Source organism: Balaenoptera physalus, assembly GCF_965194825.1.
Source record: "Balaenoptera physalus genome assembly, chromosome: 9".
NCBI classification, from domain to species: Eukaryota; Metazoa; Chordata; class Mammalia; order Artiodactyla; family Balaenopteridae; genus Balaenoptera; species Balaenoptera physalus.
The window spans coordinates 92,956,099-92,980,850 of NC_138888.1; the positions used below are offsets into that span (position 1 = coordinate 92,956,099).

A 24,752-nucleotide genomic window follows, 5' to 3' on the forward strand; every position below is an offset into this window, starting at 1 on the left:
TGCTGAAATCTTATTAAAAGCTGTTTATGGCACAACATATGGTCTATCTTGGCAAACATTCTACGTGCACTAAAAGAATGTATGTTCGACAGTTTTTAGTTATAGATTTGAGTTACCATCTGGTCGTGTTCCTTTCAACCTAAAGAATTTCCTTTAGTATTTCTTGCAGAACAGCTCTGATAGCAGTGAGTTCTCTCATTTTTAGTTTATCTGAAAATTTTTTATTTCTCCTCTATTTTGAAGGATAGTTTGACTGAATACAGATTTCCAGGCTGTTAGCTTTTTTTTTTTTTTTTTTTAAACATAATGTACTCCTTTTTATTTTATTTATTTTTGGCTGTGTTGGGTCTTCACTGCTGCATGTGGGCTTTCTCTGGTTGCAGTGAGCGGGGGCTACTCTTCATTGTGGTGCATGGGCTTCTCATTGCGGTGGCTTCTCTTGTTGTGGAGCACGGGGTCTAGGTGCGCAGGCTTCAGTAGTTGTGGCTCGTGGGCTCTAGAGCGCAGGCTCAGTCGTTGTGGCGCACGGGCTTAGTTGCTCCGTGGCATGTGGGATCTTCCCGGACCAGGGATCGAACCCGTGTCCCCTGCACTGGCAGGCGGATTCTCAACCACTGCGCCACCGGGGAAGCCCTGTTAGGTTTTTCGGTAATTCCAGCCCTTTAAAAATGTCATTCATTGGCTTTCATTGTTTCTGATTAGAAATAAGCCACCATTTGCAGTGTAATTCCCTGTATGTGATGTTTCAGTTTGTTCTCTGGCTGTACTGTCTTTATCCATAGATTGTATCTATGTCTTTGGATTTCCTAGCTTTCTCCTCTCCTTCAATTACAACACAACCTTTGCAACGGTATTAATGGAATGTAATTGAGGACTGCTATCATCACCATTTGAAAGAGATAAAAGCCAACACAGAACAATTAAAAAGAAAAAGAAAATCATATACTGAATTTCTGTTGCATGACTACTGAGTTAGTGATGAAAATTATAGGAAAATTTTAATCATATGCTACCAAACATAACATTTATCTATGAAACTGAAAGAGAATTTTTTCCTAGCTACTTTCATAATTACATAAATCAGCATAGCTATACTTATATCACAAGTTCTAAATGTTATTCAAATATGATACTACGAGAAAGATAAAAAAAATAACGCCACCACCATAAGAAACTGCAGTCACTTATCCAGGGCATTTTTGTCCTATCTGGACCAATTTTTCTATTTTTGTTTGCTCTGTAAGATATTCTGAAGCTATGGTCAGAAGTACATGCTTTGAGCCTCATGTTTTTTTGACCACAATTACATTCATTCAAGGAACAAGAAGGTCCCTGAGGATACAGAAGAATGAAGGGGGCAAAGAGGGTTAGAAAATAAGGAGTTAGGGTTTCACTGTAAGGATGGACGGGACACCACGGGGACAAGGAATTGCCATGATCTCATCTGCACTTTGAAAAGGCCATTCCAGCTACTCTGTAGGAAGCATTTATGAAAAGAAAGTGAAGTTCAGAGAAGAAAGGTGGTGGTTTTTTGACTGAGGTAGCAGAGGTACTAAGTTAAATGGTCGGGTCAGAGACTTGTTTTCAGAGTCGTGCTCTTCCTGGTGGAATGAATGCAGGGTGTAAGAGAAAGTCAGGCATTAAGGAGGCTTCCCAGGCTTTTGTGTTGAGGTAGGGAACACTGAGAAAACAGTAGTGGGTTTGAACTTTTTTTTTTTTTTTTCCTTTGAGACACTTACTCGACAGCCCAATTGAGATAGGAAGTAAGCAGTTGGTAATTTTGGAAAATGGAGAAAAGGATAAAGGAGAAAATGAAAATCATTCATAATATAGTCCCTCTACCTAGAAATAAAAAACATCTGCTAATATTTTAGAATATTTCTTTTGAACCTTACTAAATGGATTTGAAAAGTAACCTTCTTTAAATGATTTTACCAAAGAGTGACTATAAAAAGCAAATATATATACACTACTATGTATAAAATAGATAACTAATGAGAACCTACTGTTCTTCCTTGAGTAGCACAAGGAAGTCTACTCAATGCTCTATGGTGACCTAAATGGGACGGAAATCCAAAAAGGAGGGGATATATGTATACGTACAGCTGATTCATTTTGCTGTACAGTATAAACTAACACAACATTGTAAAGCAACTATACTCCAATTAAAAAAAAAAGGCAAACATAACTACAGTGTACAGCAGAAGTCCCCTTTGATGATAGTTATTTAGCATCCAATGGTTTCCCTGAAAAATCCCAAAAGAATTATCCATCAATAAAAGTACTAATATGTGGAATAGTATGTCATCCCTAAAAATACTCAAGTAAATTTTCTACTATAGCAAACCAAGATGCTGTATGAACTGACCAACTATACCAGGTGACAAATTATTTGTTAGCTATTTATCACTTAAGATTACAAACGATCACTATTTGATAAAACTTATTATTATCACTACATTTTGTTCACTCCTTGATCTTTCTTGCAATTAATCAGTGCAATTTGATGATTACTTCACCTGCTGATATAACGGCAGGCTTACCTTTTCAACAAAGGGACAAATTCAAGATTGTACTGTATACAACTCTTAAAGGGCTCATGGAATCAATGAAAAGATGACTGTTTTTAGCTAATATTTTAGACTATGCAATGAAATTTTAAATGCAACCATATTATTAAAAATGCCTTACTAGAATCATTTAAAAAAAAAAACCACTCCAAGAAACTCCCCTCCCTCACAAAAAAAGGGGGGGGGGTGGTTTGAAAGTTTTAGAAATATACATATTGGCCATTCAATAATTCCTTAGCAATGAGGATTTTACCAATCCCTGTTCTGAGAAAACTTTATATTTGTTCACCTGAATTTTAAAATGTCAGATCTATTTATAGACACACAATTATATTCTGTCCCCTTAAACAAAAGGACACTTAGCTACTCATGTTCCTTAAACATCTACCCCGACTGCAGGGTAGCTCCACAAATGAACAAAGGCCAGGCAAGAAAAACCATAACCTTCAGCCCCAGGATAATTTGTTAAAAGGCTGGTAAGTTTCATAAGTATTTTGTCTGAATTTAAGGAAAATTATATATATATATATATATATATATATATATATGGCAAAGAAAAGGTGTAATGCAATAAAAGTTGATTTGAACAACCTTAAGATGAAGCATAGTCTGTATAACACAATACATGGGAGAAAGTACTTGATGGTATGTACATTTCAGCAGCACTTTATGAACTGAAGTTCATTCAGGAGAGGGGTACTTATGCCATAGAACAACACCCATTATTCCAGAGTCTTTTGGAAGTAATGTCCTCATTTACCTTATTTTAAATACATATTTAAAGTATTTTAATGACACATTTATTTGCTCCTAAATCTCTATTTTCTATGAGATCTTGATCTTGCCAACACGGTTTCTCTCATCAAGGCATTTTTCAGAAACATATACCCCAAAGTCAGTATGCCATTAAATAAATTTTTATAGAATCATTTCAGCCTTTAATAGTATGATTCAATGTAATGAAAATAAAGTTTACTGAAAGGCTAAACATACTAAAACAGTTAATAAATCTCTCCAGAGCCTTAATTTACCATTAGGGAACAATGTAATTTTTCCCCTTTAGCAATTATTTCAAAAAGCCAAACTTGTAAAAATCAAAAGTTGTTATTAATAGAAAAAGCCATTTTATCATTCACTGATAAGTATATCAGCAAAAAGTTTTAAAAAAAAGTCATATAATTATATTTTCATCTTCATTTTGCACACAACACAAAAAACGTAAACACCCAGTTTAGGGGAAAGGGAAGTATTTTAAATTATTTTAAATACATTTACTACTTGTTGACATTTTCAAACTATTAAGGATGACCTGATTTCCAACACAACACATAGCAAGTCATTTAATGATCCCCAGGTAGTTTGCCAATAACAATAACTTGCATGTAAGAAAAAGCAGTAGCAGCCATTAGCAAAGATAACCCATTTAAATTCTTCTTTAACACTACATTTGAAAGAAATAATCACTGAACAATGAAATGGCATTTCTGTTCTTGAGTTTCATTTTGTTTTTTTATCTCTTGGACCTAAATTTGATTTCATTTAATAAGAATCCTCCCTATATAGTTCTAATTTGTCACTAATCCTTTACTTAAGATTTAATTGCAAAACACAGTAGGTGACATAGTCCCATAAAGTAGCATAAGTAGGTAACATCTTGGTTATACATGGTGGTTTGCATGGAACAACCCTAGTTTGTGCCTTCTGTCCAAGTTAGGAAGATAAAGTGTATGATCATCTTTTTTCCACTACCACCTCAAGTCTTCTCTGTTTCTAGGACAAGCTTCCTATCCAGACAATAGGAAATGAGACTTGGTGGAAATGAGAACAACTATTTTAACAGTTGGGCTATTAGACCAACAGGCGTGGGTCTAATTTCCCATCTCCCTACCAGTTCACCTCTCCTTAGCCTGACATGGAAGCTGGAGCTCTATGGTCACTTACTGTACATACTGAACATTCCTTTAGATAAATGTACCCTAATACAAGCGTCTGCTCTATTTGATGTACAGGTGACCAAGGGCTTCATGAAAACCAATGGAAATATGAAATCGCACTTAAAATGCTTGACTTGCATACAGCATGAAAAGATCAACATTATTACCGGTGATCATACTCCACTCCTGTGACACCAAAAAACACAATAAGCTATCACTAATAAAAGCCTTCACTAATAACGAAGGACTTTAGATTTTATCGATGAAACAGTTATCAATTTAAAATGTCATAAACAACAGAAAGACTGTTGGTTTCACATTTGTTAGGCAAAGGACTTTCAACAAACTAGTAGTCACCTGATAAGCCCAACGAGCCTTCCCAGTATGTCAAGGGAAACATCTCTATTTGCATAACATGGAATTCTATCCTCTCAGAAAACATTGTTTTAAGGCTGTTTGTCCCCGAGGAAAACAAATTCATTAGCCAGGTAGCAAGTGAGCCAAGCCTTCCTTCTAAAAGAACCTTTTTAATAGCAGTAACACAATGACGATGTTAGTAATAACTCTGCTTTACATTCTTAGCTAAAAGGTGCTTCATCAGTGAACAGCAATATTTTGTCCTAATTTTGAGCAACAAGGCAAGCAGCAAGAAAAGTCATACTAAATGAACTTTTCAAGTACTTAGCAAATTTCTTCAAATGGCATAATCAACATTTCAAAATGGGATTTTTTTTTTGCCCTCAGGACATTTGTTCTGAAGGAAAAAAATGAAAACTGGGCTTATTCTTAGGAGAAATCATTTTAAAATGTTTTACAGACCCCACTTGTTTTTTTTCTTCGCTTGATATTTGGAAAAGAATGTCTTTCTTAATTATGTGTCAAAATGATCCCCCTCATTTCAACTTTAGCAAATTATCCTCTAACAGCATCATTAAAACTACTGTTAGTTATGCGATCCTTGGAGGAAATTAACAACATAGGCAGAAGTTTCATATATAACACCCTATTCCATGATACCATTTTAAAAAACCATTGGTAAAAAAGTTAATTTATATATCCTTTAGTGGGAAGCCCACACACACTTTGTACTTGATAGATGATCCACTCTAAAAATGCTTTTCAAATGGTATTAAGTAATTCCATAATTTTTTTAAATATCACTTTTGATCAACCATGTGAAAAGAAAATATATGCCTACATCCAACCTTATTCTTTCACCTTCTTCCAATATTACAGGGTACTTCTGATTCTTGCTGACTAGGATGGAGAAGGCTTTCGTAAGCACACACTACCTAGAATGATGCTTAGTTAGCCCATGGTGAGAGCAGAATCATAGCTTTTCTGCAAAGATAGATGGGTTTGGTAAGACCAGCATGGAGAATACTAGAGAATACTATCAGGAAAAGCAAATAGAAAGAAAGAAAGGGAGGGAGGGAGGCAAGAAGGAAGAAAAGGAGAGAAAAAAGATTCTGTGGTTCTCTGAAGGGCTAAGAAAGCATCCAGGTGGCATCATCACCAACAGGAGGATTTAGCTTCACCTGTGGCTTCCGTGACTCAAAGTGAATCAACATCCTAGTTTTGTAAAGTACATGGGTTTTATTAAAATGAATACTGTATTTAACTTATTAGGCAAATTGACAGCTGCATACATAATAAAACATTCCATCATATTAAAAGACTATTTTATCAACATTTGTATAGTACCTCATTATTTCTAAGGTACCTGAACTATGTTTTTGGAACTGCCACAGGAAAGCTGGTTTTAATAAAGTATAGGACTGTGTGATGTTGGAATATTATTCACAAAATACATTCAGCTGGGTCTCCTGCGCACACTTCGGTAGAAATCTATGCCCAGAAAAGTTCATGATTAAAAAAATAAAGTATAAATTTATTATCAGAGTGCAGAGGCTGGAGATTCTTCCATAATGAGTTGTAAAGGTAGGACTAAATTTCAATTTTCTTAACTGCTAATATAGAAATAACCATGAGTACTATTTTTAAAAGACAAGCAGAATAAAGGGGAAAAATGGTGCTAGAACATTTAAAAATACAAGCCATCTCAGGGAAAACTGAGATTGACTGGTCCAGAAAGCATTCAATAATACAGGCATAGCAAGTATTTTATACTATCTGTATTCTAAGCTGTGAATTTAAAATTGGACCAGGACAGAAATGCAGAAATGTAGTTATTATGAGGTTAAACTAATCTTATCGAAAGAGGAAATAATCAGAAATTGTTTTAAACAATGGTACATTGTGGATGTTATAAACGTGAATTATGAAATGTTAGTCATCTCAATGCACTTCTTAAAACACAAATATTTAGATGCTCCTAAAAGTATACTCATGAATTATCATTTTCACCTAATAATTCTGATAAAGACAAATTGATTCTTGGTGCCATCTGCAATATAAAACTATGGTCCTTTCAAGGATTAAAAACAGAAAGGTATGCCTCTTCAAACGGATCAAGAATTAAAAATAAAGTCCCTTCTTCAACATAACTTTAAAGAAAATAATCAAATATTCAACACTTCCCCAATCAAATGCAGTTTTTTCAGACATTTCTGCAAATTAAAACAACCTCTTGAACACTTTCATTAACATTGATAGATTTTAAAAATTAAAACAGTTTTAAACTAGATGATTTCTGCTTATAGCTTTCATTTTCAACTGCTTGTTTGGGCGGTTAAGTGCTGATTGTAACTTGTCTTAATTTTCACAAGTGTTTAGATTCAAATTGAGCAGAAAATTCATTAGCAGTAGTTAATCTCTATTTTCATGTTTATTTTCAACTCAACTGTGTTTTGGCGAGCTATGAACTCATTCATGGAAAGAGATGATGGGCCTTGTAACAACACGCACACTAATTGGAGCTATAAATTTAATTACTTGAAATTACCAAAATAAAATGAGCTTTCAACAACAGCAACTTTCCTGCACACCAAGAGGCATGACAAAGTAGCTGAGAAATTTAGTTCTATCTCCAGGAGGCCAACCAGCCCCTTATTGATAGTGAATACAATGCTGATAAAACCTGCCTAAAATTTCTTGCCTGACTTAATACGCTTCTCCATATTTGCCTAGGACGTTGTACAAGGTGGCCAAAAGGATTGGCCACATCATGGATACAGGCTCTGCTGTCTCTCATTTATAAAATTTTAAATAACTAACCTTACTGTAGTTTGAAAAATATTAAGACAAGGTCGTACATTACAAAATGATTTTTTTAAATACGAGAAACTGTTTCACACCAAATAAGGAAATGAAATATTTTAAATCAATTATAATTTCCTTTGGGAATACAACCAGATATTCAAGAGTTACTGCTTCAAAAGGCAACTACAACTCTTTAGGTGCTGAAATACAATTTAAAGGTACCATATCATAGAAATCAGTAACTTTTAAAAAAAATTTTTATTTTATATTGGAGTATAGTTGAGTAACAATGTTAGGTTAGTTTCAGGTGTACAGCAAAGTGTTTCAGCTATACATATACATGTATCCATTGTTTTTCAAATTCTTTTCCCATTTAGGTTATTATGGAGTATTGAGCAAAGTTCCCTGTGCTATACAGTAGGTCCTTGTTGGTTGTCTGTTTTAAATATAGTAGTGTGTACATGTCAATCCCAAAACTAACTTTTAAAAGAAAGTAATGCTTTCCTTCTGAGAACCTATTTTACTTGTTGAATAGTCTGTTCATGCTATGAAACTTCATTGGTAACTATTTAAATGTAAATGTCTTCTTTAGCCTCACTAGACAATTATGAGGAGGAAAAAAGCAACTCTAGATTATTCAAAAGAAATAACACTTTGCCAAAAGGACGCGAGGTAGAAATTTGAAAGACAACGGCACATGATATCAGTGCTCATTTCGGAGGTTAACTCAACAAATACAAAGCAAATTATTTTGGTGGGGGACAGGGGACAACACACTGGAGTGGTGATATACAAAAGGCCAACAGTCCAATCTAGCAGGTTTTGTAACTAGGAATTTCTATATACATCATAAGGCAGCAAGAATGTCATTCTTCAAAGAAACTGCTAACAACAGTGATGCCCGGGGGCAAACAATTCATTTAAATTATTTATCAAGTGCCTGCTTAGTGCCAGGCAGGGATCTTAGGCACCCGGCTTACAGGAGCAGACACGGAGCTTGCCTTCTATCGAGGGAAGAAGGACACTAGATAAATCAACGAGAAACCTGCAGACATTTCAAGGGCTATGAGGACGGGAGGACAAAATAATGTGACGCAGGAAACCTCTGCGTTATGTAGCTACTGTAGATGCAGCATCGGGGACCCTCGGTGGAGGGGCTATTTCCAAACTGAGGTTACCGGAGAACCCACACACTCCTTTAATTAACTTCTACCTCGTGATTTAGGACTACACTTTTGTAACATAACCTTTCAGTTGAGCACATTTACTTTTAAACATTCCAGCAGAGTTAATTTTTTCCATCCAAGTGGCAGATCAGTTGGTCTTAAGAGGGACGGACAGGAGCGATCTTGGGACACCACCAAAAGGACACAACAAAATACTAACCAGAGGTTACAAAAAAAGGGAGAAAAAAGTGCAGGAGGTCTGGTATGAATGCACCTTTGAATTCAAAGGGGACTACTTCTGACTGGAAAAATAATAAGGACTGTATGAGAGAAACTGAGCACTTTATCATTACCCAGAGAGATGGAATGTGGTTGATCTTTTCTCTGACTGGCTTACGTCCAGAAAGATTTCAAAGAGAATAATAGCGATCCATCGTAAAGCTAATACCAAACGGAGGGAAGAAAAATAAGCAGGGGAGCCAATGTCAGTATCATTACAAACTAGTAACGTTAGTCTCAGTATCATTGACTGTTTAACACAGGAAAATGAAATAATCTGAATATCCCAACATTATGCTGCTTTCACTTTTATAATGAGAGCAATGAATCAAATACGCCATGCATGTGGGGATAGAACTAACCTGCAGAACAGCCAAATCCATGCAGTGGGGTTTCTCTGGTTTTAAAACTATTCCACATCACAAACCTGAATTAAGTATTACCGCTATGAATGACAATTCCCAAAACTCAAGCGTACGTGATTAAGAAACCATGCCAACGTGAAATATGAAATTTAAAAAATCAACTCAATGAGCAGAACGAGCTTTCTTATTTAAAACAATTTAGAAAGAATTGAAAGACTTACCATGCCATGTGGGAGAGACATCTAATGATAAGAAAGCTCTTAATTACTATAAATTATGATATATGTACATAGAAAATAAAGAAATTATGAGGAAGAAAGTAAAAATCAATAGAAGTCTTATTTTGAAGATTTTTTTCCTATGCCTATATCAATGTATAATTTTCTTTTTCTTTTCACACAATTGGGCAAGTAAAACACCTGTAGGCTTGCCTAGTGAGTTTTTCATTTAGTATTACATCCATACAAATGTTACAATGTTGTTAACTATTCTTTTAATGATTTTAACAAATCCACAATGCTCATTATAGTTTATTCAACTATATTCCTGTTGTAACTGATATTGCTTCCAATATTTTATTAATCAAATGAATGGCATGGAGAAGAATGCCCTTATCCATTCTTGTGTGTGACTCCAAAGTGAGGAAGCCTAGGATTCCTAGGTCAAAAGCAGAGTTTTGATACACATTACCACACTGATTTCCTGGGAAGATGAATCAATTTCCACATTTATCCTGCACCATCTCAACACTAAAATAATTGATTTTTAAGCAGTGCCACTCTTATGGGTAACAAAGGAGACTGATATCCCATTCTGAAATTTGCATTTTTAGTCATAGTAAGTGGTATATCGTTTTATGTTTACTAGCCATTAATAGTTCTAAAAACAATCTGCCTCTTCTGACCTTTAAATACAGGGGCTACTAATTTCCTTACTGATATTTAAGAATGTTTAATACAGTACACATATCAATTTTTTGTCACATGTTCCAACACTTTCCCAGTTGTCATTCTCCTTTCAATTGTGCCTGTTTTTTGTCACACAAATATTTTTCACTTTATGCAAATACATTAATCTGTGATAATATGATTGATCCTATTACTTTTTAATTTTTTGCTCAAAAATGTCTTGCCCATCTCAATATCAGTTATTGTCTACATTTTTTCCTTTAGATTTTGTGGTTTGGTTTTCTTTTCTTTTTCTTTTCTTCTTTTTTTTTTTTTTCCTGGTTCATTTAGAGTTTATTAGGGGAATAGAAAGCAAAGGGCAGATTCGAGAGAGACTGAAAACCTGATTGTTAGATGGGCTGGAGGTGGAAGGGAGAGGATGGGGATGGGGAGGAGGTGGTGATGGAGCGGGGGAGTTAAGGAGACTGCCAGAGAGGGCTTCAAACTGAGAAAGTGGCATTCCAAGCTGAGCAAATAACACTGAGAGATTGAGCCCATTTCTAACTACTTTATTCCCCTCTCCCTTTCGTTAAAAGTCACGTTTCTTGAAATAGTGGTCTACAGTTCTTGCTTTAATTCTTCGCCATTCATTCACCAGCCCAAATATAATGGGAGCCACATTTGCTTTCACCAAAGTCACCAATGTCTTCCGGTTGCTATACTCAAGGTACAATCATCAGTCTAGCTGACAAACGTGGATGCATTTAATACTGTTGGCCATCTATTCCACGGTAAAAGTCTCCCTAGTCTTCTGTAATGGCTCTCTCCTCCTCCCTTCCTTCTCTCTGGACATTCCAACTCACCCTCCTTTACAGCTCTTCCTCTCTTGCTCGTAAATGTGGGTGAGGACTCCTTCTTCAGCAACTTCCCTTCTTAAGACTATCCTTTTCCTGTGTGATCACACCCATATCCATGACCTCAGCCGTCACTATAAGATGATGACTCCTTAATCTTTTCCTATACCTTAGAATCTCTCCGGAGCTGCAGAGACACATTTTCCATCCCCACCTCAAATTCTACAAGTCTAAAATTAATTCATCATCTTCCATAGACGATGTGCTTAAACCCGTTTTCCAATGATAGTCCCCAACTTAGTGAAAGGGTACCTCCATTCAAAATTCACCCAACCTAGAAATCAAGCTAAGCCTTCCCTGCCCGACTCCTACCTAATCAGTCAGCAAGTCTTTCTTTCATACTCTTCCTTCTCCTCTCTCTAAAATTCACCTTTCTCTCCAACCCCACTCCTGTGTCCTTGGTTTAGAAGACCCTTAAATCACTCATCTACATTACTCAAATATTTTCTTAATTAATCTCTGTGACTTCCTGCCTCACTCCTCCCAATGCATCCTTAACATAAATGCCAGAGGTCTTTCTAAATTGTAAATCTTTCTATGTTAATCTCCTGCTTAAAATCCTTTAGTTACACCCCTCTGCCTTAAATAATGATAATTGTGACCATTGTTTTTCGAGTTCGTATTACTTCCTTTTTACTAGGAAGTTTATAAGGTGTATTTTAAATACATAAATAATGTATTTAAACTGGAATTTATATCTATGTGAGCTGGCTTTACTCTGTCCTGTCAGTTTCCTCTACACAAAAACGAATTACTTGCTATTACATGTAAGATTCTTTAGAATCTAATTCCCACCTACCTGTTGACCCTTACCTCATGCCACAAACCTCACGTACTACTCTTCAACCATACCAAAACCACTGTCACCCCTAGAATATCATATATTTTTTTCTGCCTCCTTATTTATATTGTTCCTTCTGCCTGAATCCTCACCCACCTTAACTCCTCCAAGAGTTAACTCAACCGTCACATCTGAGTTAGGTGATCGAGTATTTAATAATCCCATAGTCTTCTGAATATTTCTCTATCCTAGTATGTACCACAGTATAATTATCTGTTTAGCATCTATTTCTTCTACTGAACTCTTAAGTGTCTATAAAACAAGAACTCTATTTCTTGAATGAAAGGCCCTAATTAAGGCTATGCCCAGAGCATTCAATAAAGGCTGGATGTACACATTAATTATCATTCAGGAAATGTCTAGTAGGCCAGTGTGATCACTGTGACACTAGAATCATTAAAGGATATGAAAAATAACATTGGAAACATCGGTTTGGGCAGCTGAGGATCCTGACCTAAAGACCTTATTACTCCAGAGAAGATCTAATTGGAGGTTTTCGAACAGATGATGGACAACATTTGATGTGTCCTGTAAGAAAATAATGGATAGTAAAGTGATAAGACGTTAGAGGCCAAGAAGACAATTTAAGAGGCCCAGAAAGAGTTGAGGAGAAATAGAATTCATTTTGAGATAAGCTGATTTCCAGAAACTGGCAGATATCCAGGTGCTGATGTCTACCTCTTCTCCCTGTTTCATGTTACAATCCTTCCACATAAACCATTTTATCATACAAATTTCTTTTTTTTTTTTAAGGATATAGAGTTACAATTTTATTTTATTATTTTTATTTATTTATTTATTTATTTTTGGCTGCATTGGGTCTTCATTGTTGCATGTGGGCTTTCTCTAGTTGCGGCGAGCGGGGGCTACTCTTTGTTGTGGTGTGCGGGCTTAGTTGCTCTGCAGCATGTGGGATCTTCCCGAACCAGGGCTTGAAACTGTGTCCCTTGCATTGGCAGGCAGATTCTTAACCACTGTGCCCCCAGCGAAGTCCACAAATTTCTTATCCTTACCAAAATTAGCATGAAATTGGAATTCTGAGTCTAAGGCCCAACAGGCAGAGCCAAATCTTGAAGGTTTCAGATTTGAAGGTTTTAAGACTAGCCATGCAAATGGTTGAGACTGCCCAGGAAAGAATGGGGAGAGGAAGAAGAGGGCTGATGGGAGAAGCCTGGCCACCTGTACACTAATGAGCAAAGGAGAAAGAGACATTGAGGGAGACAAGGTGGGGTCAGGGCAAGGGGGAGGACCAACAGAGTGAAACATGGCCTTAACCACAAACAGTGATACAGCAGATCTATCCGTGATGCATCCCCGGAAAGATTTAGTCTTCGGTTCATATTTATGGCCATGGAAGCTGTTTACTGAACATCTGACAGGCTTCAGGGCAAAATTCCACCTTAAAAAGGTCATCGTATATCTGAATACTCTATGTTAAACTGCTTTTCTGATGCTCTGGCTCCATCTAGATAGATGATAGTATACAAGTATGCATTTCCTGATTGCTATTTTCGTTGTTGGCAAATGCCTTGAATCACTAGTAAAAAAAAATAGTAATAATATTATTAAATTGCATTAAACTATTCATCAAATTACTGCCCTGATAGCTTCCTCTGATGACTCTTACTTTATCAACATGATAATTTTATTTAAACATATTTTCCACAATGTAAAAATCTCAAGACCACTTAGGACCTTTTCCCTCTTCTTCAGACTGACGTTTGTAAAGAGAGTGCTGGTAAATTTGGTGGTTAATAATAAGTTTATAAGAAAAAAATCCTTCTGCATAGTCCTTTCTAACATGAAAGAGTGAGAAAAGCAAAATTCCTTTACTTGAAAATTAGGAAAGTTTCCTTTTACGTGATGATTAATGTAAACCCTATAAAACCCTCTCAAACTTTTAGAATATGATTACCTTAAAAATATATCTCTGTATGCACAATTTCTGAGTTCTTATCCTAAGAATAGAGACTGCACAGAAAGGATGGAACAATGGTATGGAAATTTACCATACTCTCCAATTGGACTCTTTATTGCAGACTTATTGCTTCCATGTGTTAAAAAAAAAAAAAAATTCAAACCTTTAAGCCAACCCCAATCCCTAAAATTTTTGGCATTCTTATTAAGCACTGAATCCAGAAAGGAAAAAAAAACCAAAAAAAAAACATTTTTTGTATTATTATCCCAAGCTTATCAGAGTCAAGATTTAGTTCATCATTATGGGAATGTATTAGAAATTAATAATAAAGATTGGTTTCTACAAGGCTTAAAGAAAGTACACTGTTTAAAGCTACTAAAATGCCAGAAATTATTTGGTCTTAATATTCATAAATAACGCTTATTTTGAATATTGCATTGGAGAATATATAATATAAATTAATTTGGGCAAAATATTTAAATGGATGAGGTTAACATATTCTTTTTTGCACAGTAAAATTTTTGGTTTTTTTTAAGCTGTGGTTACATAAAGCTGAGGAATACAAACATCACAACTAAGTCATATAATTTTCCAAAACAACGAAATCTTTGCTCAAACTCCACAATGAGGTCAATGAATTAGCTAAACTCTGTTGTCTCTGCACTTTTCCACAAATCAAGTTCTTCTCCAACTTTCGGTATGTGTCAAAGGAAAGAAGGAAAAAGTTCTCTCACCGCAAAGTGAGAACAGATGGGAATGTAAAATTAGATGGGAAGAGACAAGTGAAGCTTTGGATGACCGACCAATAAATCTTCCCCAGAGGAGAGCCAGATACAACAGACCTCACTCAGCTTGTTCCACCTCCCAGTTTGCTTCCAAATTAATCCAATAGGAATGCAAAGCAGTTCTCAGATTCAATGGATTGGTTTTGATTTTTCTAAGCATTTATATAAAGTTTATGAAGAAGCTATTGATCAATGTAAGTTTACAATGTTATGTTTAATTAATACAAAATAGTCTCCTAATCACTTTTGTGATTTTCACTTACCTCAAACTGAGACTAACAATAAATATTTTTTCAAATAATAAAATAAATGGCTTTATGAAAAAGAGGCAACAGGCATGAAAAAACTTGTGTACACTGAACTCCTTTTATGATAGAAGAGCCATCTGCTATAAATTGAAAAGTTATATAAATAAAATATGAACATATTTTATATTCATTCTTTGCATATTTTATCTAACTAAAAATAATAAATAGTAAAGCCAGCAATACTTCCCATAGCTAGCAAAAAAAAAGAAAGTTCCTTTACTTGATATTCATTTTATAGAGCATGATATAATTTTTCTATCTAAAAATATCAATTATAAACTTAAAGAAATACCATCTAAAATGCTGTATTCTCTTCAGGATTCTTAATTTTTAATATGGGAAATAATTTAAAATTTGCGTAAAACAGAAAATGGTGCTCTCAGTTTTTAATGTATTAAAACAGTAGTTTTATTGTTAATAATCATTGTCTTAAAATATTGTAATATTAAGAGCAATTTTGTAAGATTAACCATGAGCTTTTTAAAGAGCTATCAAATACCTTCCACAAAACGATGCTTTTAGAGCAGATTTTTTTTTTGCGTGGGCTTACTTTCACATAAAATTTACATTTGTTGATACAATGAGAATAACTCAGCATTTTAATCCATAGTGCTCAAACATATATATCATTCTCACCCCGAATTTCAAACTTCTTTAGGACAACAATGAAAAGTTCTCTATGTACCATTTCCCTGCCCGTTCCAGAAAATTGCTTTCAAAATCTTAACCCTGCTTTATCTTTTTCAATGTTACAAAGTATACACAACCAAAAAGAAGCAGAGAAACATGAACCGTTCCAAGTGGTGAAAGCAGCTGCACCTCACACTTAAGTGATTTCAGTTTAAAGAAGCCCAGGCACTTGGATACTTTGATACAGGCTTCACTTACAATAGGGAATGAGGCCTTCCGTAAACAAGAGGCTGAATACAGTATGCTGCATTTATTGGAATATGTGCATGAAACAATTACTGAAAAGTAGATTGCATTATTCAGATTACCCTATGGTGTATGCAAACATTATTACCAAAAAAGCAAACAAACCAAAAAATCAAAACAAAACACAAACAAGGTGTCTAACTGTTTTTTTCCTTCCTTGTCAATACATAAAAGCCACAACAGGCAAACATTTGGAAATACAATGTTGATTATATTTTGTTAAAATTCATTTTCCACACTTTCCATTTGTACAAGTAAAATCTGAATTAAGCAAAATCAACTGTGAGCATTCTGTAATTCCTCCTCATATTAATAAATCCAAATTCTAATTCCTCAAAATATCAAACTAAGACCTCTCTACAAATTTTACATTACTTCCTTAATTTATTTTGTGGTTAGTTGGTTGAAAGATTTTTAACATGGAAAACAGAGAACATCTTATAACGAATCCAAAACTTCTATCTTCCTCATGGGGTGGGGGTACTTTGAATAAAGAATGCATATGTACATACTCAATATTTACTCAAGACTCCTGTCCTAGTCCCAAATCTTCCACTTAATTTTAAAATCGGGTCAATCACAAGCACTATGAATGAGAAACACTCATCTGTTAAAGGAATCCAGTTGGTTTGGGTCAGGATTTCTCAGACCTCAGACACCCAGGATCAGTGGGCATATTTTGGGAGTCTGAGTATTATAAGGTGTGGTCTTTGTTTTGTGTCTTCCTATTATGATAAAAAATATGACCATATTCTGGATAATCTCTTTCACAACCTTAACCACTGATTCCTATCATATAATTTCAGGATCTGCTTTTGATACAGTGTTTATGATCTTGTTAGTGTAAGCTTTTTATTGTGACTATATTTATAACTCATAATATGATGTTCCTCAAACTGGAATTCACAAATGTATTCTTGGAGCCTGAGAGACAATTTTCCTTTGACACAAATCCACATATTATTCAAGACCAGTAGACACTAGGCTAGATAATCTTTCTAATTCTTTTCCAAGCCGAAAAATATGTTACATTCTATGCAGCTTATAGTAATCAATGGAATTCAAATTTAAAAAGCACGTCTAGAGAAAGTGGACTTGAGTTATAATTTCTAATTCTATGTTCTACTTATTTTCCTTTTACATTTAAATGCAAGTGAAAGTCTTGAGATAACAATAAGATGACATTCAGTGGGCAAAATGAAACAAAGCTGTCAGATAAATTTCCACTAGCAACAGCCAAATGGGTTTAGTGGACCACATGTCAACTAGGAATCAAAAAAATCCCAGTTTCTTTTTACAGTTTGCCTTTGACTTGAAATACCATCTTGGTGTTAGTGATTCATTCTTGCAAGCCCCCCCTTTTTTTTTCTTTACAGGGATAGTACATTACGCTACTCAATGAATAAAATGCACAGTAAATACCAGGTATTTATGTTACACAATGATGAGCAATATGTTTCAAATTGTAGTCTCTATAATAAGAAGGACAACAAATGCACAAAACTCAAGTATTTTCTTAATTTTGTTAGTGAAAAATGTACACCACATGTAAAAATAACAGCATAATTTTTATCATAATTATGAATTCTTTTGATCTAGTTTTTAAAATATTTATGTTTAAATTTGATTCATCTAATTTAAAAATATTTATAACATGGTCAGTTCATACTTAAAGATCTTTTTTGGTAGAAATCATTAGTGCTCATATATCAATTTTATATCAAGTTTTTAACCATATACTCTTAAAGGAATTTTCAATTTATATGTATCTTAACAATAAAATCATCCTACCACCAGTAAAGAGAAGTAAAATGTTTGCTAGCTGCAAAGATACTCTGAATTTAAAATGCATACAAACTTTCCATTTAAAATATAGTTACTTAATTTTTAATTTAAAAAATTAGGAAAAATGAAACATTTAAGTCATCTTATTCCCATCTATGCTATAAATGTGAATGCAAGTTTTAAGTAAAAATCCTCCATAAAGAGGTTTGTAGAATTTTTTCCTGATAGGCAGCATCTTAACTGAACCCTTTTTTAAAAGAAATGTTTTTAAACCATTCCTAAAGTGTCGCCAATAGCACAGGATTAATCAAGTTAATGAATTAAATTATTGATTGTGAAATTAGTTACTGCATTTAAATTATTGACTTTTGACAGGTTCATTTTTTTCTAAGGTGAAGGCTGTTAAAATCAATTTTATAAATCAAACGTTTCATGATAAGATTCATCATGATAAGTTTTATCAAAAGAGAAATATCCCATTCAAATTTAAGAGTTTTCTCTTCCTCTTATCCTAGCAAACATAACTGACATTAGTTTACTTAGATGATTTCAAACTTCCTTCTTCCTATTAAGGAATTTTCAGCTTTTAAGATTTCTTTTCTAGAAGATGTAATTAGACCATTATCTAAAGGACAGTGAACTGGAGTCAGATGGAAAAATGTACATTTCTAAACAGGGCATGCTTTTATATATTGTGATAAGTAATTTTGTTCTTGGAATAGACACACGCAAATGCACAAATGCTCACATCAGTGCCAAAAAGTTACTCTACCTGAACCGTCGAGCTGATCTCAGAGGCAAAGCCGCCCGTCAAGGGAGCCTCGTGACTAACTAGCAGTCGCCCTGTTTTGATCACAGACTGAAAGAGAAAAGGAAAGTCTGATGTGGAAGAGAATACATATTTTCAAGCATATAACAGCAGTTTTGATTAAGTAATACAAATAAATGATTTAAATCCAATAAATAATTAAAAATTAGCAATTCAGTTTTATGCCAAGTAAGTTGTAACTCCCTTTCAGCTGGACAGTTCTTTGATTTTTGCACTGTTAAAAAAGTTTTCAGTAGATAATCCTAGTGCAAAAGAAAAATGAGATTTGTAATTCTATGTATGTCATTAAAAATGCCTCCTATTATATTTTTGTGTTATAAACTGAATGTATTTCACATTTTTGTATCTGAATATCATTTTTTTTCCTCATATAGCTCTAAGAATGAAAGTGCCTTTTTGTTCCTTTGGGAGTATATCTGCATATAAATAAATAGTCTTAGGACATTTTTTGTGTGGAGAAGGAAAACACAAAAATAGTGTGTAAAAACTGTAGCAAAGGAAGAGCTCAAGCCACTAGACATTCAAGGAAACCGAGCGTGAGGAAATCACCGGGAAAGTAAAAGGGTTACAACTCTCTTGGTTCAAGTGTATTGAAATATGGTTAATGACCACAACTCCATTTTAAACTAGAAAGTGTCACAGAAAATTAGGATGTATTCTCGACACTGGCTTGGTGCGGTTGTTCCCACTGTGCATGTCACACTCTGTACAATAATAAATCAAAAAGTATAGCTACGATATCATAGCAGGATGCCAGTGTGGAGGAAGGCAAAAAATATTAAAACCAACAGCAAGTTACTGCTTAAGATATGTTACACAATTACCATATTACAAACGAGAAGTCTAATTTCTCCTCTACATTTCTAATAATTTTGTATCACCTTCTTTAAATTCTACATTACTCTTTTAGGAACATGAAATAAAAATCTTCCAAACAAAAAACTTACAGGCAGACCTGGTTTTATTGCCCTTCACTTTACTGTGCTTTGCACATAACTGCACTTTTTACAAACTGAACCCTGCATTGTAAGATGATGGTTAGCATATTTTTTTTAGCAATAAAGTATTTTTTAAATTAAGATATGTACATTTTTTTAGACATAATGCTATTACACAGACTACAGTATAGTATAAGCATAACTTTCATATGCACTCGGAAGCCAAAAAATTTGTGTGACTCACTTTATTGCAATATTCACTTTATTTTGGAGGTCTGGAGCCGAACTCTCACTATTTCCAAGGTATGCCTGTATATAAATTAAAATATTGCCTTCATTCTAGGCAATTTGGGTTTAGAATTTCAAAAGTATGTAGCAGTTTCAGCCAGCAGATGTTAAACTCCAAGATATGGCCAGTAGCCATGACAAAAATAAGTTACCATATCTACTAAGTAAATAGTGACTTAAGAATATGAAATTTTATGAACACCTTAATGAATGCCATCCCCGCCAATGAAATATTAACCTTGGAATATGTTGGTATTTGAATTTATGACTGTGGTTAATTATGCCAATGTGAAAGTCACAAATTAAATTTCAGTGCACCTGGTTAGAAATATAAAGAGACAAAAATATTCTACAATCATGAAAAAAACAAATGTATTCTCAAAGTATTCCCTAAAAAGATGTCCTGACTTTAAGGATTGCCGATTAAAGAAACAGATTTGACAATCAGAACTTTCTCATAGCTCTGAATCCCAGAACTCTGCCAACATAAGAGCATCTAGGAATTATATAGCCAAAATCCATCCCAGCTAGACGGTACAACCCAGCTAGAGGGCAGAAATGAGAAACAGCTATAAAAATGCTGCTGTTCCCCTCAAACCCCACACAACAGAGTTGGTGCTTTTTATCTGAACTGAGGCCAATCCAAGATCAAATGGCAACCCAATAAGCAACCAAGGCAAATGTTCTAGGCTTCCTCTAGCCTGCAGAATGTAGTGGGGAAACTAAGCACAGATGTACCCAGGACAAAAGCTACCAACCCTTGGAGTCCATGCAACATGATGTGTAAGCAGATAAAATCTGTCAGCAGGAGAAAAGCTAAATAAACCAAGATACATCAATACAGCAGAATATTACACAGCCATGAAAAAGACCGAGGCCATGAAACAGTGCCCATGACAAGTTAATTGGTAAAATAAGCAAACTGCAGAATAATATGATCTCATTTTTGTGAAAAACGGACACCAGTAAACATAGCTATATACATTGAGCCAACATGTGTAAACAGTCTGGAAGGATTCATTCCAAACTATCAAAACTTGTTTCTCCTGAAGATTGACAGTGAAGGAATTGTAGGGAAAGAACTTTTGGTTTTGTTTTACTTTAAATGAAAAGTTCTTTTATATTATTCAAAATATTCTCAATAAGTCTAAAATAAATAAAAATAAAGGGAAAGCCCTTTTAAATTAATGCTGAAGGCAACAAATACATGTGACACTGCAGTCATAATCTCAAAAAACATAATTTTTTTATGGTATCTTAGGACTAGCTGCAGATACAAGGGAACCCTGAGGTCCCAAACCCCAGCAGCAAAGAGGCACAGTGAAAACATAGGGAATCAGCCACCCCCCATGCCAGGCTCTGTGTGATAGCTGTACGTCGAGATCATATCCAGCTCATCTCTTGACCTCCAAGCTGTTGGACCCCAGACAAAATGGGAAATCAGCTATTGGTATCAGAGAAGGGGAAGTTCTTCAACAGCTCTGCAAGTGTGTTAGGTAAACATGCGAGTTCTTGGATCAGGAACTGTATGCTGACAGTTCTGGAAGGAATTCCGGAAATTTCTAAAACACCAAGAGCTGAAGGGCAGACACAAGATGAGAAGTAATAATGCTATGAGGCTCTAGAAACTGTCAAAGCAAGCAAACCAGTGAGAGAGAGAGGGGACAGCAACACAAGAGGAGACAGAAATAATGATCAAAATCATAACAACGGATTGTCACAGGAGCTGCTATGTGTTAAGGCTCTGAGCTGAGTATTTTACTTTACTTCACTGAATTGTGAAAGCACCTAAATTTCATTTCTGCTTCTTAAAATCATCTAGTACCTGAAAAGTATTAAAATATATAAAATAAAATTACAGCAGAAGTCTGAAAAATGCCTAAATATAGACATAACACTGACAGTTTCAAAGAATTAGCATACATCATGAAAGGCTGAGACTATCATAGAATCCCATGATTTTGTAAGGTATAATACAAATTCAACTTGGTATGTGCTTTTTATCATTCACAATTTCAGTTTACTAAAATTTCTGAAGACAGCTTCTTTTCTATTTTAGAAATTGTTCACACTTTGTTAATATTATGATAATGAGATCACTGCAAATATACACAGTTGAAGGGAGTGTTACTCTTTCCATGCTTTGTGATTCAACTAGACATTCTGATTAATCTACGTCTTTTGTCAACTTTAACAGGCATTTCATTTTCATACATTTAGGCACAATGACATCCAACTGCCGGGAAATTTTTCTAGCCAAATTTAGCCTTTTGACCTACTTAGAGAGTAAAAATATGGTGCCTTTCAATGGAGATAGCCATTAACCTTTTAAAAATAAATCACTATAGATATAAACGCTAATAAGGGTTTAAAATTCCTTTTCTTTAGAAAAAAAGTGATATTTCAAGTTTCAAGTTTTCTTCTGAGATAAATGTAATTCACCACTTGAAAAAAAATTTTAAGAGTTTAAACAACTTTTCAATATGAAAGCTAAACCTATCACAGCCAGGAAAGATCACATAAGGCTAGATTTTCCAGTATCTGCTTCTTCAACTTCTTGCCACTAAGATCTGCTCCAGGATTCTGGACTTACCCAGAGGGAGTAGCAGTGAGTTAGAGCAGCTAATGGCGCCAGGGAAAGCTGAACCAGTTCAAGATGAGGGCCCATCTTTGTGTCCCCTACCAGGAAACAGAACGGCTTTGCTCCCTACAAGGCCTTGAGAAATTTGTCCAGAAAACTTAAAAAACAATTCTGAAAGGCAAGGAGTGAAACAGCCTACGGCTGTTGAGTTGGCGAGCACTGGTCTGCCCTGGGTTTCTCCCAGAGATTCTCACTCTTTCTGTCATCCCCTCCCCAAGGGCGTCAGCAACTCCCGATTCAAGAGGAGCCATCAAAATCTTAATGCTGAACACACAATGACATTGCCAACAACCAACAGATTGCGACACCCCTGTTCTGATGCAAACGTTAAGATACCTTGTTCCTGGTCTGGCCACTTCATGACTTTCCCCCCCCCCCCCACTGTCCATGTTCTGCCCAGACATCATTACTAATGGCCATAATGTCAAGTTATCTATGAGGGATACCTAGCCCAATGCTCAGACCATGGTAGCCACTCAAGACAAGTTAACAAGATAAAAATCTATTAAAATAATTTAACTGTATTAAACACACCCTTCTTTAATGTCCTGAAGCTACTGCTTTCTTAGCAAAGTCCTTTTTTTTAATTGAAGTATAGTTGATTTACAACGTTGTGTTGGTTTCAGGTGTACAGCAGAGTGATTCAGTTATATATATATATATATATATATATATATATTTATATTCAGTTATATATATGTATGTGTATATATATATATTCTTTTTCAGATTCTTTTCCCTTAGATGTTATTACAAAACACTGTGCAAAATCCACTTTTAAGATAGTGCAGAAGCGTACTTCAGCACATCCCAGAACAACGTAAATATGAAATAACAGACTCCAAATTAAGGATATTTTAATGGAGCTTTAGCAATAAGATATCCGTGGTAACAGCAGAGTTGCTAAGTTAAACTCCATTAAAATGATTGCACAGATTTTGGCTGCCCAAACATGGGACACATGTTTTAGTGAATGTAGCCTCTAAAGATTTTAACACAATCCAACCAGGAGAACTGGTAAGCTGTCATTCCAGGAGAAAATGATACAGAAAGGCAGACCATTAAGCTGGCATACGCCTGAAAGTGCAACACACATTCAAAAAGCAGAAGTGTAGTTTTTATCTCTTACTCAAAACCTATGGCAAGATTTTCTTCCTACAGAGTAATTCAACCTGACCAACAACAAGTTCAGCGACCTATTCTGATGGCTGATAAGATAAAGTAGGAAAGGCAACACTTTGGATAGGCAATTTACAGTCCTTTTAACATTTTCTATCTGAATATAAAGCTAATGAAAAGCAAAAGAAACATCAAAGCTGGCCTTTACCAGTTCCTTTTGAAATCAAATCTGCTTATAAACGCATATGAGCGGAAGTAATAGTAAAGCCGTACACCTCTGTTTCATCAATCAAGGGCATGTGCATAACAGTTATATAATGTAGAAGCATTAAGGACATGATTTTGATTAGCCTCAAATATTTTCGCAGATAAGTTTCTGAAACGTTTTCTTGTTTAGTAGGCAGATGCGTTTGACACGTTAGCTAGAAAAACTGCACAATTAATCACAAGATAACAATGTGTTAAAATAGGCCTAGCAACAATGATTAGTCAGCATGAGCGTCACACACAATCAGGCCACTGGCTGATATTCCTCTGGAGAAATACCAACGCTGAAAGAGAAAGGAGAGTCATGAACCCCAGAGATGGTTCGGAAAAGTCCATGTTGGCAAGGCTCTTAGTGACGGGGTTACAAAGAGTTTGGTGTCGTAGGAAATTGGTGTAAATGGAGAAAAAGTAAATCCTCAGAGCTTTCTCACCCATGTGGAAAAAGTAGGTAAGGGAGCAAGCAGGGCGTAAAGAGAACTGAAGAAAGTCAACAGAAGAAGAATGAGCAAATCACTCTAACAAAGGCATGAGGCATTTGGGAGAATTTCAGACATCCCCGCTGGTTCCCTCTTGCCTGAATTATTGGTATAATCAGGGCTGACAAGCCTAGGAAAAACCGCTTTTGCAAAAACTAAAAGCAGACATCTTTCTGAAAGCTACTTCAAAACATGTCAGACAAACGCGCTTCTGTCAATCAACCTTACCTTCCCAGTTTGTCTCCTCATAGACCCTCCAGGCTCCAGTCGTGTCAGGCTACTCCCTATCCCATGACTGTGACCCAAGCTTACCTGCCTCTGACTTCCTTCCCCAAATTCTGGAG

The 24,752-nt window shown here is 35.2% G+C and overlaps 1 protein-coding gene and 1 long non-coding RNA gene across 6 annotated transcripts in view; one reads left to right on the forward strand and one right to left on the reverse strand.

Moving 5' to 3' along the window:
- BCKDHB (branched chain keto acid dehydrogenase E1 subunit beta) overlaps positions 1-24,752 on the reverse strand; it is a 233,057-nt gene that overhangs the window by 38,324 nt on the left and 169,981 nt on the right. The window contains exon 9 of one of the 2 annotated variants that reach the window (XM_082474245.1): positions 18,623-18,709. The exons of the other annotated variant lie outside the window; for it this stretch is intronic. Within the exon in view, the coding sequence (XP_082330371.1) occupies positions 18,623-18,709 (87 nt within the window). The remainder of the gene's footprint in view (positions 1-18,622; positions 18,710-24,752) is intronic. 2 annotated transcript variants of the gene reach the window in all.
- The window catches only part of LOC309666663, a 137,176-nt gene that overhangs the window by 38,171 nt on the left and 74,253 nt on the right, over positions 1-24,752 (forward strand). The gene's annotated exons all lie outside the window — the stretch shown is intronic.